General features: G+C 49.5%; 1 protein-coding gene across 4 annotated transcripts in view; it reads left to right on the top strand.

Annotated features, from left to right (window-relative positions):
- Nucleotides 1-14,651, top strand: part of LOC147120838 (neuronal acetylcholine receptor subunit alpha-2-like) — a 36,991-nt gene that overhangs the window by 4,517 nt on the left and 17,823 nt on the right. For 2 of the 4 annotated variants that reach the window (XM_085979086.1, XM_085979082.1), the window contains exons 2-4: nucleotides 4,999-5,316; nucleotides 10,419-10,570; nucleotides 13,078-13,122. In XM_085979086.1, coding sequence (XP_085835212.1) covers nucleotides 5,232-5,316; nucleotides 10,419-10,570; nucleotides 13,078-13,122 — 282 coding nt within the window. In that variant the 5' untranslated portion in view covers nucleotides 4,999-5,231. Of the gene's footprint in view, nucleotides 1-4,734; nucleotides 4,917-4,998; nucleotides 5,317-9,986; nucleotides 10,263-10,418; nucleotides 10,571-13,077; nucleotides 13,123-14,651 lie in introns of those variants that run through there. The other 2 variants (XM_085979083.1, XM_085979093.1) reach the window with 2 other exon arrangements.

Here is a 14,651-nt window from a genome sequence, read left to right as displayed (position 1 = left end):
CTCTCTTTGCCTCTCTCTCTCTGTATCTCTTGCTCTGTCTATCTCTGTCTGTCTCTGTCTCTCTCACTCTGTCTCTCTGTCTCTCTCTGTCTGACTGTTTCTCTCTCTGTCTGTCTCTCTCTCTGTCTCTCTCTCTCTCACTCTCTCTATCCTTCAGTCCCCACTCTCTCTTTCTCTCTTTTTCTCTCTGTCTCTCTCACTCCCTCTATACTTCAGCCCCCACTCTCTCTTTCTCTCTCTGTTTCTCTCTCACTCTCTCTATCCTTCAGTCCCCACTCTCTCTCTGTTTCGCTCACTCTCTGTGTCCTTCAGTCTATCTTTTACCCTCTCTCCCTGTCTCTCTGTCTTTCGGTCTATCCTTTACTCTCTCTCCGTCTCTCTCTCTCTCTCTTTCTCTCTCTCTCTCTGTATCCCTCTCTCTCTCGCTCTGTCTCTCTGTCTCTCTCACTCTGTCTCTCTGTCTCTCTGTCTCTCTCACTCTGTCTCTCTGTCTCTGTCTCTCTCTGTCTCTGTTTCTCTCTGTCTCTGTCTCTCTCTGTGTGTCTCTCTCTGTGTCTCTCTCTCTCTGTCTGTCTGTCTCTCTCTCACTCACTATCTCTATCCTTCAGTTCCCACTCTCTCTTTCGCTCTCTATTTCTCTCTGTCTCTCTCTCTCTCTCTCTGCCCTTCAGTCCCCACTCTCTTCCTGTCTCACTCACTCTCTGTGTCCTTCAGTCTATCGTTTACCCTCTCTCTGTGTCTCTCTCTCTCTGTCTCTCTCACTCTCTGACTTACAGTCTATCCTTTACTCTACCTCTCTCTCCCTCTCTGTTTTGCTCACTCTCTGTGTCCTTCAGTCTATCTTTTACCCTCTCTCCCTGTCTCTCTGTCTTTTGGTCTATCCTTTACTCTCTCTCCGTCTCTCTCTCTCTCTCACTCTGTCTGTCTCTCTGTCTCTCTTGCTCTGTCTCTCTGTCTCTCTCTCTGTAACTCTCTCTCTCACTCTGTCTCTCTTGCTCTGTCTCTCTGTCTGTCTCTCTCTCTGTAACTCTCTCTCTCACTCTGTCTCTCTGTCTCTCTTGCTCTGTCTCTCTCTCTCTCTCTGTGTCTCTCTCTGTCTGTCTGTCTGTCTCTCTCTCACTCACTCTCTCTATCCTTCAGTTCCCACTCTCTCTTTCGCTCTCTGTTTCTCTCTGTCTCTCTCTCTCTCTCTATCCTTCAGTCCCCATTCTCTCCCTGTCTTGCTCACTCTCTGTGTCCTTCAGTCTATCTTTTACCCTCGCTCTGTCTCTCTCTCAATTCAATTCAAATTGCTTTATTGGCATGATAAGGTACATCTTATGTTGCCAAAGCATCAAAATACATTTATGGTTGAACACATAAACGCAGTTCTATTCATACAGTGTATAAACAGGTATATCCCTGAGTGTATAAATATACATTCGCTTTATTTATATATACTCTTTTCTTAGGTTTACTGGTTGTCCCTCTGTTCATGGCAAGCTGTAACATAGTGTGCTGCCAGTGCTACACAGCTTCTCTCCTCCCCCAGTAGGTATGGGAGTTTTTGGTCGTCATTCAGATTTCTGAATTCAGGGCATATTTGTGAGAATTTTTGGTAGAAATTCTCCCTGATGCCCTGATATTTTCCACAAGCTGTGAGGAAGTGCATCTCTGTCTCCACTACTCCCTGACTGCAGTGAGAGCATATCCTGTCCTCTCTTGGCAGCCTGGTCTGCCTGTGTCTGCCTTTTTCGATCGCTAGGCTATGTTCACTAAGTCTGTACCTTGTCAAGGTTTTTCTCAGTTTGTTATCCTTTACCATGGTCAGGTACGCAGCCATGTTGTATTGTCTGTTTAGGGTCAAGTAGCAATTGAGTTTGCTTTGGGTTTTTGTTGTTTCTGCCCAATATGACAGGTATTTTTCTTTTTGTTTAGTGACAATTGTGTTGGGTCGAATTCTCTCTGCTACGATGTCACTGTCCTGGGGCTGGTTATTGTTAGTAGTGTTAGTGGTTGCTTCACTGAGTCCCAGGACTAGTTGACTGAGGGAGTTATTCTTTATGGTCCTCTCTTGGCATTTCAAGGCTTCGTAATGATAGCAGTGGGGGTTGCTCATTTTTAGGTGTTTCCAAAATTTGGTGGCTCTTTTTTGGATAGTAATTATTAGTGGAAATTGGCCTAGTTCTCTCTGTCTCTCTCAATCTCTGTCTTACAGTCTATCCTTTACTCTCTCTCTTTCTGTGTTTATCTCTCTCTTCTTCATCCTCCCTGTTTCAGTTTCTCTCCCTGGTGAGTATATCTTGCTCCAATTCCGGACAATACTGTCTGATTTAATACAAACTGTTTATTGAGGTTTAATCGGTAATGATGATAGTCACTCAGTCAGTCAAAGAGCATGTGGCAAAAACCCAATACCTAGGAGAGAATAACGGCAACATAAATTAGCAGCGACCTGTAGTGGGTGTTCAATGTTAATACCGACGTATAACTGTTTAAGTGGAACTGAGAGTAAGAGCTTGTGCCAGACATGAGATAGGTGAGCGATCGGGGTGATGTTCAGGATCTGACCATTGCTCTGACTGTTTAAATGTTGGAATAATTCAATGGGCGAGGGAAGGACACAGATATTTTTAATGAAAGGGCCGGATATGTACAGATTGTCTCAACCATGCTTCACTGAACCACCTTCGGAAAAAATGGGATGATTTAATTATTCCAGGTGATTTAAAAGTTGATTTCAGAGCTTTGTACTGTCAGCTTGATTATGCATCATCCCCTTTAAACTGCCAACTCCACTCGGGACAGGTGCAAATGGTTGAATTATTTATCGCCTGTCCGAATCATTCTGCAGTTACACAACTCATACCCCAGTGCATGGCTCCCTCTCCCTCCCCTGAGGATATTGGATCAAGAGGAGCCAAGACTGTGTTTGTGGAGATTCCCTCTGCTCACTAGTCTGTGTTTGTGGAGATTCCCTCTGCTCACTATTCTAACTGTGTTTGTGGAGATTCTCTCTGCTCACTATTCTAACTGTGTTTGTGGAGATTCCCTCTGCTCACTATTCTAACTGTGTTTGTGGAGATTCTCTCTGCTCACTATTCTAACTGTATTTGTGGAGATTTTCTCTGCTCACTATTCTAATTGTGTTTGTGGAGATTCCCCCTGCTCACTATTCTAACTGTGTTTGTGGAGATTCTCTCTGCTCACTAGTCTAACTATGTTTGTGGAGATTCTCTCTGCTCACTATTCTAACTGTTTTTGTGGAGATTTTCTCTGCTCACTATTCTAACTGTGTTTGTGGAGATTCTCTCTGCTCACTAGTCTAACTATGTTTGTGGAGATTTTCTCTGCTCACTATTCTAACTGTTTTTGTGGAGATTTTCTCTGCTCACTATTCTAACTGTGTTTGTGGAGATTCTCTCTGCTCACTAGCCTAACTGTGTTTGTGGAGATTCCCTCTGCTCACTATTCTAACTGTGTTTGTGGAGATTCTCTCTGCTCACTATTCTAACTGTGTTTGTGGAGATTCCCTCTGCTCACTACTCTAACTGTGTTTGTGGAGATTCTCTCTGCTCACTATTCTAACTGTGTTTGTGGAGATTCTCTCTGCTCACTATTCTAACTGTGTTTGTGGAGATTCCCTCTGCTCACTACTCTAACTGTGTTTGTGGAGATTCTCTCTGCTCACTATTCTAACTGTGTTTGTGGAGATTCTCTCTGCTCACTATTCTAACTGTGTTTGTGGAGATTCCCCCTGCTCACTATTCTAACTGTGTTTGTGGAAATTCTCTCTGCTCGCTAGTCTAACTGTGCTTGTGGAGATTCTCTCTGCTCACTAGTCTAACTGTGTTTGTGGAGATTCTCTCTGCTCACTATTCTAACTGTGTTTGTGGATATTCCCTCTGCTCACTATTCTAACTGTGTTTGTGGAGATTCCCTCTGCTCACTATTCTAACTGTGTTTGTGGAGATTCTCTCTGCTCACTATTCTAACTGTGTTTGTGGAGATTCCCTCTGCTCACTATTCTAACTGTGTTTGTGGAGATTCTCTCTGCTCACTATTCTAACTGTGTTTGTGGAGATTCCCTCTGCTCACTATTCTAACTGTGTTTGTGGAGATTCTCTCTGCTCACTATTCTAACTGTGTTTGTGGAGATTCCCTCTGCTCACTATTCTAACTGTGTTTGTGGAGATTCTCTCTGCTCACTATTCTAACTGTATTTGTGGAGATTTTCTCTGCTCACTATTCTAATTGTGTTTGTGGAGATTCCCCCTGCTCACTATTCTAACTGTGTTTGTGGAGATTCTCTCTGCTCACTAGTCTAACTATGTTTGTGGAGATTCTCTCTGCTCACTATTCTAACTGTGTTTGTGGAGATTCTCTCTGCTCACTATTCTAACTGTGTTTGTGGAGATTCCCTCTGCTCACTATTCTAACTGTGTTTTTGGGGCTTCCCCCTGCTCACTATTCTAACTGTGTTTGTGGACATTCTCTCTGGTCTCTGTGTGATTGTAATCCATTATATGTGAGGTGTTCGAGACCTTTCGGAGAAGTGGATCAGGCCCTACACCAAGAATGCCTTTCTCAATTAAACAGTACAGAACCCACAACTGAAGGAGGTGCTTTGGGATGGAATCGGATATCTCTCCACATCCAGTGAGACTGGAGCAGAAGTAACAAAGTACTTTTCCCTTTAAATCACATTAACCATAACCCAGGAGCGAGCAGTCTCCCTGTTAGAACAATTTAAAACCTTGCATTTTTTAACGTGCCTAGTTGGGTGTCAATTAGCCTCTGATGGATGTTTCAGTGCCTGCTCCAGATAATAATGTGATCGCAGTCTTGGCCCGAGTTCTAGTCACCGGCACTGTGGGGGCAGAGTTGGACGGATCTCTTCTCCTGTTACTTTACTTGATTGGAGACACCTTTAAATGGTGAGCACTCTGTTTTATTGCAGCAAAGTGCAATCCTCGAAGTTTAAATATTAATATGGATGCCTCTCTCCTTTTCCCGCAGGTGGTCTCGTTGACTCTCGGCTGTCTCTGGGCATTCCCGCAGAGCGAAGGGTCCAGCCTGATTTCAGCACCAGGGACAGCGCAGCGCCCGCGGACCTCCCGGAGCACGGTGTCTCCACAGCCGGGTCACATCTGAAGCTGCAACTCCGCCCAAAGCAATTCTTTGTGGGACTACAGAGATTTATCTATCGTTTCAAGCTGACCTTTCAAGCCCGGGGTTGCCGGATAGCGGAGATGACTTGTGTCTCGCCCATGGAGGGCGGTGTGCCGAGCGGCTGCAGTCTCCTTCTCACCTTCTCCATCTTCCTGTGCCGAAACAGTAAGTTGAAATTTCGCAGCTTAAGTTTAAGGACAAAAATCTCCTGCTTGACGGTGTGCTGGTTATTCACTGCATCGTCCCATTCCACAGAACAGCTCCCCGTCACGGGGCTTGCCCCTTCTTTCCCGCCTCTCCTTGGACCTTCTACTAGAAGTTGCAGCGGCAAAAGGAGGGGGAGGTTGGGCGCTCCCTAACTAACCCCTCCTCCCCCCCCCCATTGCTCCATCTCCAGACAGGAAGTCTGGGCCCTTGGGACCTCTCCCTCTGCCCCAAGCTCAGTTCCTGAGGTCACCGCGTGGCAAATGGTCTTGAGAGACCCTCCACTTGGTGATCTTGGAGTTCCATCACTTGGTGATCTTGGAGATCCATCACTTGGTGATCTTGGCGATCCATCACTTGGTGGTCTTGGCGTTCCATCACTTGGTGATCTTGGCGTTCCATCACTTGGTGATCTTGGCGTTCCATCACTTGGTGATCTTGGCGTTCCATCACTTGGTGATCTTGGCGTTCCATCACTTGGTGATCTTGGCGTTCCATCACTTGGTGATCTTGGCGTTCCATCACTTGGTGATCTTGGCGTTCCATCACTTGGTGATCTTGGCGTTCCATCACTTGGTGATCTTGGCGTTCCATCACTTGGTGATCTTGGCGTTCCATCACTTGGTGATCTTGGCGTTCCATCACTTGGTGATCTTGGCGTTCCATCACTTGGTGATCTTGGCGTTCCATCACTTGGTGATCTTGGCGTTCCATCACTTGGTGATCTTGGCGTTCCATCACTTGGTGATCTTGGCGTTCCATCACTTGGTGATCTTGGCGTTCCATCACTTGGTGATCTTGGCGTTCCATCACTTGGTGATCTTGGCATTCCATCACTTGGTGATCTTGGAGATCCATCACTTGGTGATCTTGGAGATCCATCACTTGGTGATCTTGGAGATCCATATCCAACGGTGATGGGATCCCAAGCAGCCCCAAGGTCTGGATGCTGATACTGGGAGGGGAGGGGAGGGGGGGGGACTATTGCGTGTTTTTTTTCCTGTCACCAACATCCCCACAGCAATGGCATTCCAAATCGATATGTGTGGTTTGGGATTTTAACCATGTGGTGAAGCTTCGGACATCAGACGCGATCCTGATAAATCTGGACACTAATGATGTGTCCTTTGCAGCAGGGTATTATATTATGTCCTAATATACACAATAAACAAGTAATTATGCATAAATTCAAAAGCAAAATATCACAGCTGCTGGAAATCTGAAGTAAAAACAGAAAAGGCTGGAAATCCGAAATAACAACAGAAAATGCTGGAAATACTTGGCAGGTCAGGCAGCATCTGTGGACCATTTGAGTCTGGGCTCTTTTTCTATTTCCCTCTGCTTCATGTGTGAGAGCAGGACTGGGATCTGCTGTGTGACCGTGTGGGCAAGACTCCGCTGACTGGAGGCTCGGACTGGACTGGTGGCCATTTGTCACCCGTGAATCTGCCCCCCAAAAGCTTCCTCTCCCCACAGATGCTGCCTGACCTGGTGAGTATTTCCAGCATTTACTCATTTTATTACTTATTTATTATTACTATTTTATTATTACTGTAATATTACATATTATTGCAATGTTGCTACATATTATTTTGTATGTTGTTTAAAGAATACATGGATTAGCTGCCACTGTTCACAAGGGCGGTTCTGTGGGTGGAGGGATCTCGAGTTATAGAAGGTAGGTGGGGTTGATGGAGCTTGCTTGATCACCTGTGGAGCAGAGAGGAATTTACCAGCTTCCCTAACCCCCAGAAATTGCCCCATTTTGCCTCTCCCAGGAGACTGCAACTGTGGGGAGGATTGGAGGGGGAGGGGATTGGAGGGGGAGGGGCTGTAGGGGGAAGGGGTGGAGGAGAAGTGGGGTGGGGTTGGTGGGGGTGGGGTCAGAAGGGGTGGGGTTTGAGGGGAGAGGTGGATGGGGGAGAAGTGGGGTTGGTGTCGGAGGGGGTGGGGTTGGAGGGGAGAGGTGGATGGGGGAGAAGTGGGGGTGGGGTCGGAGGGGGTGGGGTTGGAGGGGAGAGGTGGATGGGGAGGGGGAGTGGTTGGAGGGGGTGGAGGTGGGGTTGGAGGGGAGGAGTGGGTGCGGGAATGGGGGTGGGTTTGGAGGTGAAGGGTAGGAGGGGGAGTGGGGAGGGGGTGGGGTTGGTAGGGAGGGGAGGTGTGTGTGCAGGAGTGGGGGTGGGGTTGGAGGGGGTTGGGTTGGTAGGGAGGGGAGGTGTGTGTGCGGGGGTGGGGTTGGAGAGGGTGGGGTTGAAGGGGGTGGGGGAGTGAGGGTGCGGTTGGAGGGGGAGGGGTGGGTGGTTGGGGGAGGGGGATTAGGGGTGGCAAAGGGGAGTGGGGGAGGGGGAGTGGGGCTGCGGTGGGTGGTTGGCGAGGGGTTTCATGGTGTGTTGAGGTTGGACCAGATGGAAGAGGTTTGAAGGGCCACCTGTTATCTTGCTGTATTGTTTATATTTGCCCGAACATTGGAAAGACAGAACTTGCATTTATATCGAAATTTATCAGCCAATGAAATTATTTGGAGGGTAGTCACTGTTGCAATGTGGGAAACACAGCAGCCAATTCTCCCACAAACTGCAATTTTCTGAAATACAAACTGAAAGCCAGTGAGGCATCACTGGTGGAGAATAAAAAGGTTCTTGTTTCTAGTCTTAATACACTTTGTCAGAGCCGGAAGGTGTTTGCGATTAGTCGTTTATAAGGAGGAATGGGGCAAGGGGAAGGAGACAGGGTATCTGTAACCATTCGCTTGCTCTGGGTCTCCGTTCTCTTACGGCGCCACCTTCTGTCTTTACTCCTCTCCCGTTCTCCCCCCAATCACTGCACATCATTCTTTTGCTGTTTTTGAGTCTGGGGTCTTTCTATTTCCCTCTGCTTCATGTGTGGGAGCAGGACTGGGCTCTGCTGTGTGACCGTGTGGGCAAGACTCCACTGACTGGAGGCTCAGACTGGACTGGTGGCCATTTGGGTAAAGAATTGTGGGGTGTCCGTTACCCCGGAAACTGCCGGAAAAATTCTATCCCTTCAGGGGAGAGAGAGAGTGAGGGAAGGGAGGGGGAGAGGGGGAGGGAGGGAGAGAGGGGAAGGGGAGTGAGAGGGGAAGGGGAGTGAGAGGGGAAGGGGAAATGGGAGAGAGAGAGATCAGAGAGAGGGGGGAGGTGGAAAGAGAAAGGGAGACTCCTTGTGGAAAAGGGCATGGGAAATTATTTGTAAAACATATTGGAACGGGTCCAGAGGAGGCTGACCTGGATGATTCTGGGATGGCGAATTATACGTTGGGAGACTCCCAGGATTGAATTTGTTGCCTGGTTGAGGTGGGATGGGATGCAGGTTTAAAACTGTTAAGAGGCACTCAGTGCTGCAGGATGACTGTAGAATGAACAAGTGCCGGGCCAGACTGCGTACAATCAGATCTTATTCTCTCTCCATAAAGTAATGAATTAACATGGAACAGACTCCCATTACAGTTTATTATTGCCTGTCAATTAACCCCTTTTCTACAGAAAGAGCTGAATTAAAATCAAAAGCTGCCTTGCATTTTTATCTAGCATCTCATCACATCCTCGGGACATTCCAAAGCACTTTACAGCCAGTGAACTGTTTTTCAAAGTGCAGTCGCTGGAGTTATTACTTCAGTAATGGGATTGAAAATGATAAATATTAAGATATCATTGGTTCTCACTTGGTCTCTTTGGGACAGGATGGGTTCTCGGCTGCTGGGACCCTAGGCGTGTGATCTGTTGATGCGGGCAAGTTAGATTTATAAGGGGGACTATGAAGTTGAATTGCTATCTCGGGGTTTTATTTCTTCACCCTTGCTTGCCTTTTGGTGTTCAGGAAATGCCACTGTGATTCATCCGTCTGCACATTGCGCCTGTTGGCCGCCTCCCTCCAGAGACTGGGCAGAGAGCAGGTACAAGGACTGAGCGAGACATGAGCTTCGGAGGCTGAGTGGCCGGTTCAAGGTATTGGCCCAGAAATTCGGGTCGAGGGCTTCCCGCGGGTGCAAGCCTCCGACCTGCATTTAACTAGCGCGCCGGCCGTTGAGCTGTGATTCTGATCCTGGGCCTGCTCCAACTGCCGGCGCGCAGTGCTTGCGTATCCCAGGGGCGCAGTTAGTTCGAAGCGTCCCCTGGCATCACGTGGGCCATGGAGAGCCAATCGGAGCAGGGAATGCTCCATTCATAAGTTTGACAGGAAGAGCTGTCAAAACTTAGAAATACTACGGGCCCCAAAACATCACTAAATCTTCAAATAAATTTTAAAAAACATCACATTTTTAAAATAAACTATAAATTACATGAAATAACTATTTTAAACAATAATTTAAATTTTTGAAAAAATAATTTTATTTTCTAACGGGGCTAAAAATAAACTTACCTTTCTTTAAAGTATTTAAAAATATTAAACCTGTGGAAAAAATGTTTTCATTTTACTTAATTCACCACTTACCTTGTAAAAAGCAGGCCTTGCGGCTGCTTTTTAAAAGTGTAACTGCTCGAGACTTACCCTCCCGAAGAAACCTGGGAAAAAAAACCGTAAGTTCGATGCGCATGCGCTGCCTCTCCTGCGCATGCGTTCCACCTCTGAATCCCTTCTTTCAGGGGAATGGAAGTGCCGGTTTGCCGCGCATGCGCACTGCTTGCACGAAACCGGCACTTCCATTGGACTTACGGGTGAGTACCCCCGTGCGTACTCACCCGTGGAGACCCGAAGTTCTGGGCCATTGTCTCAATTCATGGAGCACATCGCAGGGGTCAGACAGCTCATGCATATGACTCCCAATTGATGTACCGCACAGAGGAGAATAGCAGAATAACGATGACCCCAGAGAATGAGAACTATTTTCCCGAGGGATTATGTTTGACTTTATTCCAAACTGACCACAGCAGTGATCACCCAGTGAAGTAAGTCAAAAGTTGAGATTATCTCCCCTCTCGCGCTCAGCCACAATTCCACTGGAGTTCCTTGTCTGTGTTCAGTCAGTGACAGGGAGATCCGGCCAGACCCCCTACTCTCTCATCGACCTGACTCTCACTCTCTCTCTCTCCACTTATTTCTAGTTTATTGTCAGGAGGCGACTCGTTCCCAGGCAGAGGAAAGACTCTTCAAGCATCTCTTCACCGGCTACAACAGGTGGTCCAGGCCGGTGCCCAACACCTCGGATGCCGTCATCGTCAACTTTGGCCTTTCCATTGCTCAACTCATTGATGTGGTGAGACACAGCTCACTATCACTGCTGGCCGTTTCTGGGGGCGGGGGAGGGGAGGGTGTTTACACTCACCCAAGGTAAATAAAGAAAGACATTACATTTCTACAGCGCCTTTCATGACCTCAGGACATCGCGAAGCGCTTCACAGCCAATGAAGTGTAGTCACTTTTGTAATGGAGGAAATGCGGCAGCTAATTTGTGCACAGCAAGCTCCCACAAACAGCAATGTGATAATGACCAGATCATCTGTTTTTAGTGATGTTGGTTGAGGGATAAATATTGGCCCCAGGACACAGGGATAGCTCCCCTGCTCTTTGAAATAGTGGCCATGGGATCTTTTACATTCACCTGAGAGAGCAGACAGGGTCTCGGTTTAACGTCTCATCGGAAAGACGGCACCTCCGACAGTGCAGCACTCCCTCAGCACTGCACTGGGAGTGTCAGCCTAGATTATGGGCTCACATCTCTGGAGTGGGACTTTGAACCCACAACCTTCTGACTCCGAGGCGAGAGTGCTGCCCACTGAGCCACGGCTGACACCTTAGTGGGTAGTGGGTGCTGACCCCGACTAATATTGGGCCAGCAGTCCCCCCCCCACCCCCCCAGTAGATTTTCCTCCCCGCGCTCTGCACAGATGAGGCTCTACAGAGGAACCCTTGCCCCCTCCCCTCCCCTCCCCCTCGTTACCTGGCCACTGGGTAAATTCGATGAGGCTGGGGGTGTAAAATAGTCCTGATTGTGTGACTGACCTGTGCTGAACCCTAATAAGTGTCAGCACCAGGTGAGGAGAGGAGGAGAATTGTGGGACAGATACCAGGTCCAAATCTGGGCTGGGTGTTTTTATTCGATTAAGGATGGAGATGGAGGAACCACACAACAAACAAACAGATTAAACATTTAGGACACTGTATTAAAGTTTAACAGGCTGTCTGCTGAATGATTTATAATAATCTCCGTGCCTTGTTATCTGTGTTGTGGAGAGCGTGAGTTCCTGATTCTCTCTACTGTTCTCACAAGTACTTATTTTTAACACGTTAAACACACACCGGGGGGTGGGGAGGGAGGGGGGAGGTGGGTGGATGAGGGGGGAGGCGGGTGGATGGGGGTGGGGAGGGAGGGGGAGGCGGGTGGATGGGGGTGGGGGGGGAGGTGGGTGGATGGGGGTGGGTAGGGAGGGGGAGGCGGGTGGGTGGATGGAGGTGGGTGGGGGGGAGGTGGGTGGATGGAGGTGGGTGGGTAGGGAGGGGGGAGGTGGGTGGATGGGGGTGGGGAGGGAGGGGGGAGGTGGGTGGATGGAGGTGGGGAGGGAGGGGGAGGCGGGTGGATGGGGGTGGGGAGGTGGGTGGATGGAGGTGGGGGTGGTGGGTAGGGAGGGGGGAGGTGGGCGGATGGGGGTGGGGAGGGAGGGGGAGGTGGGCGGGTGGGGGGTGGGTAGGGAGGGGGGAGGTGGGTGGATGGAGGTGGGGGGTGGGTGGATGGAGGTGGGGAGGGAGGGGGTAGGTGGGTGGATGGAGGTGGGGAGGGAGGTGGGCGGGTGGGGGGTGGGTAGGGAGGGGGGAGGTGGGTGGATGGGGGTGGGGAGGGAGGGGGGAGGTGGGGAGGGAGGGGGGAGGCGGGTGGGTGGGGTTGGTGAGGGGGGTGGAGGGGAGTTCCAGACGCTTTGACCTGTGCCAGCTCAGAGGAGCCTGTTCCATGCCTCACCCGCTCAGTGAGGCTGAAATCTCTTTGCTCATTCCTTGCGCTTCAGTTATCGGCTGCGGGCTGGAGCAGACCACACAGATATTTGGGCCGTGGTGTAGTACAAAAAAAATCACATTTGCTGAAATGATTGCATGGCTGAATGGTGCCCATTACACTGGGGCATAGATTAAAGAAATGGTTCTCTTAGTCACAAGTTATTAGAGCAGAAAGTTCTATCTCTTGTCTGAGAGCGATGGGCAGCATCTAGCACTGCACATCCCAACGTGTCTTCATTCAGCTGCACACACTTGCAGCCTCGGGCTCCTGCTCTCTCAGGCGGATGTAAAAGATCCCATGGCATTATTTCAAAGAAGAGCAGGGGAGTTCTCCCCGGTGTCCTGGGGCCAATATTTATCCCTCAACCAACATCACTAAAAACAGATTATCTGGTCATTATCTCATTGCTGTTTGTGGGATCTTGCTGTGCGCCAATTTTCTGCCGCGTTTCCTACATTACAACAGTGACTACACTTCAAAAGTACTTCATTGGCTGTAAAGCACTTTGGGACATCCTGAGGCCGTGAAAGGCGCTCCATAGATGCAAGTTTTGTCTTTTAATCTTTGATTAACGTGCGGAACCGAATTGTTTCAAAACGGCTTAATCTTCCTAAAAAAATAACGGGCAATGTCCAAATGAATGAGTTACAATTTGGTCACTAACCCACATGGGAATTTTCTGATTCTGGTATTACTGATTCACTCAAATAATTTATCTTTATATTGACTATGAAGCTGTGGTTAATTGTGATTTTCCCCCCTCCTTGGAATAGGATGAGAAGAACCAGATGATGACGACCAATGTCTGGCTCAAGCAGGTGAGTCTTTCCTCTAAAGTTAAAGTTTCCTGCCCCAGGTACGGAGCCAGCTTAGGATCTGAAGCTGGTTGGTGGGATCTCCTCGTTGTCACCTGACATTTTTCATTGGCCAACCTGACAGGACCAGAAACCAATCCCCATGCCGGAGGGCCTCCACACCAAGTCCCCAAAGGAACACATCACTTGTGGCCAAGTCCGCAGCATTTAGACGCAGGTTAATGAGAGCCCAGGCTTAGGGGGTTCCCCAGTTCTGCACAGGGGCACAGCTGGTGTTGAACCAGCACACACTGAGCTTCCAGCTGCTCATCCAGCTAGGGCCACCCTTCCCACAAGGCTGTCTAGAGCCAAGTGTTGGCTGGTCACTCAACAGTGCCCTGGAATAATGTGGACTGGGGATCTGATGGGCCTGTTGGTGCACGGACTGGGATCTGATAGACCTGATGGTGTGGACATTATGGCCTAGAAATTCACTTTGGGCCCGCCAGCTAGCGTGCGCCCAAAAGTTAGCGCTGAGCGCGGAGCCAGGTGCGCCCGTCAGATATTCAGTTTTTGCGCCCCAAGTCGGAACCGGGCGCTATTCCAGGGTGTGCCCGCCCCCGCTTGGGGCGCTGAAACTGAACTTCAGCGCTCTAGGCGCCGCTGCGCCACCCGCTGCGGAGCGGCAGGCTGCGGTACTGCAGGCCTCCTCCTTCTCTTAAGGGGGAGCTGCCTGCAACGGGGAGATCGCCGCTGGACAGTGCCGGCAAATGAGCCCGGCACCACGGAGAAGTGCTGGGTTCGCGGGAAGCAGCCGGCAATGCCGCGGGGGGGGGTGGAGGAGGCCGGGGAAGGAGGTGCGGGCAGGCGGCCGCCGAAAAGGCGGCCGGCCACACCTCCACCTTAAAGCACCCCACTAAGGCTACAGTATGGCCCCGTTTTCTGATCGCTGTTTGCGGCCGTTGCGGAAGAGGCGGCCGCAACTCAATATGGGGGTCGGGCCGGTATCGGGGCGGGACCAGGGCACTGCGCACACCGATGACGTCATCGGTGCCGGCGCAGCGCTAACGGCTACCGCCGCCATTACCGCTGCGCTGAATATCAGCGCAAACTCCTCTATTGGCGCAGAAGCCCTCTTTGGGCGGTAACTGGCCGCAAAGCTGGCAGCGCCTTACTGAATTTCTAGGCCTATGGAGCTAATGGACCATTTGGTGTGGCCTTTAGGGATCTGATGGACCTGTTGGTATGGACCTTAGCGTTCTGATGGGCCTGCTGGTGTACACCTTGGGGTTCTGATGGGCCACAGAATTAAATTCAGTGCCATTAAGGGAGGAACTAAATCTGAGATTTCCAGTTAATGTTGATGTGAAGATTCCTCTAAAGTTAATTACAATTTAGTTCCTTAAAAGCTTGTTAAAGGCATTGAATTGAGATGCTCTAAGTGGATGATCTCACTGTACGTCTGTATCATTTAAAACTGAATAGCCTGTTCTGGAAACGTTAAACCTCCATGTGAACGTTCATCTCCGTACTCGGTACTTGTCCCTCCAGGT

The sequence above is a fragment of the Somniosus microcephalus genome, chromosome 3 (assembly GCF_052327205.1).
Source record: "Somniosus microcephalus isolate GS21.2 chromosome 3, FLI_Smic_1.0, whole genome shotgun sequence".
Taxonomy (NCBI): Eukaryota; Metazoa; Chordata; class Chondrichthyes; order Squaliformes; family Somniosidae; genus Somniosus; species Somniosus microcephalus.
This window is presented reverse-complemented; position numbering and strand designations above follow the sequence as displayed.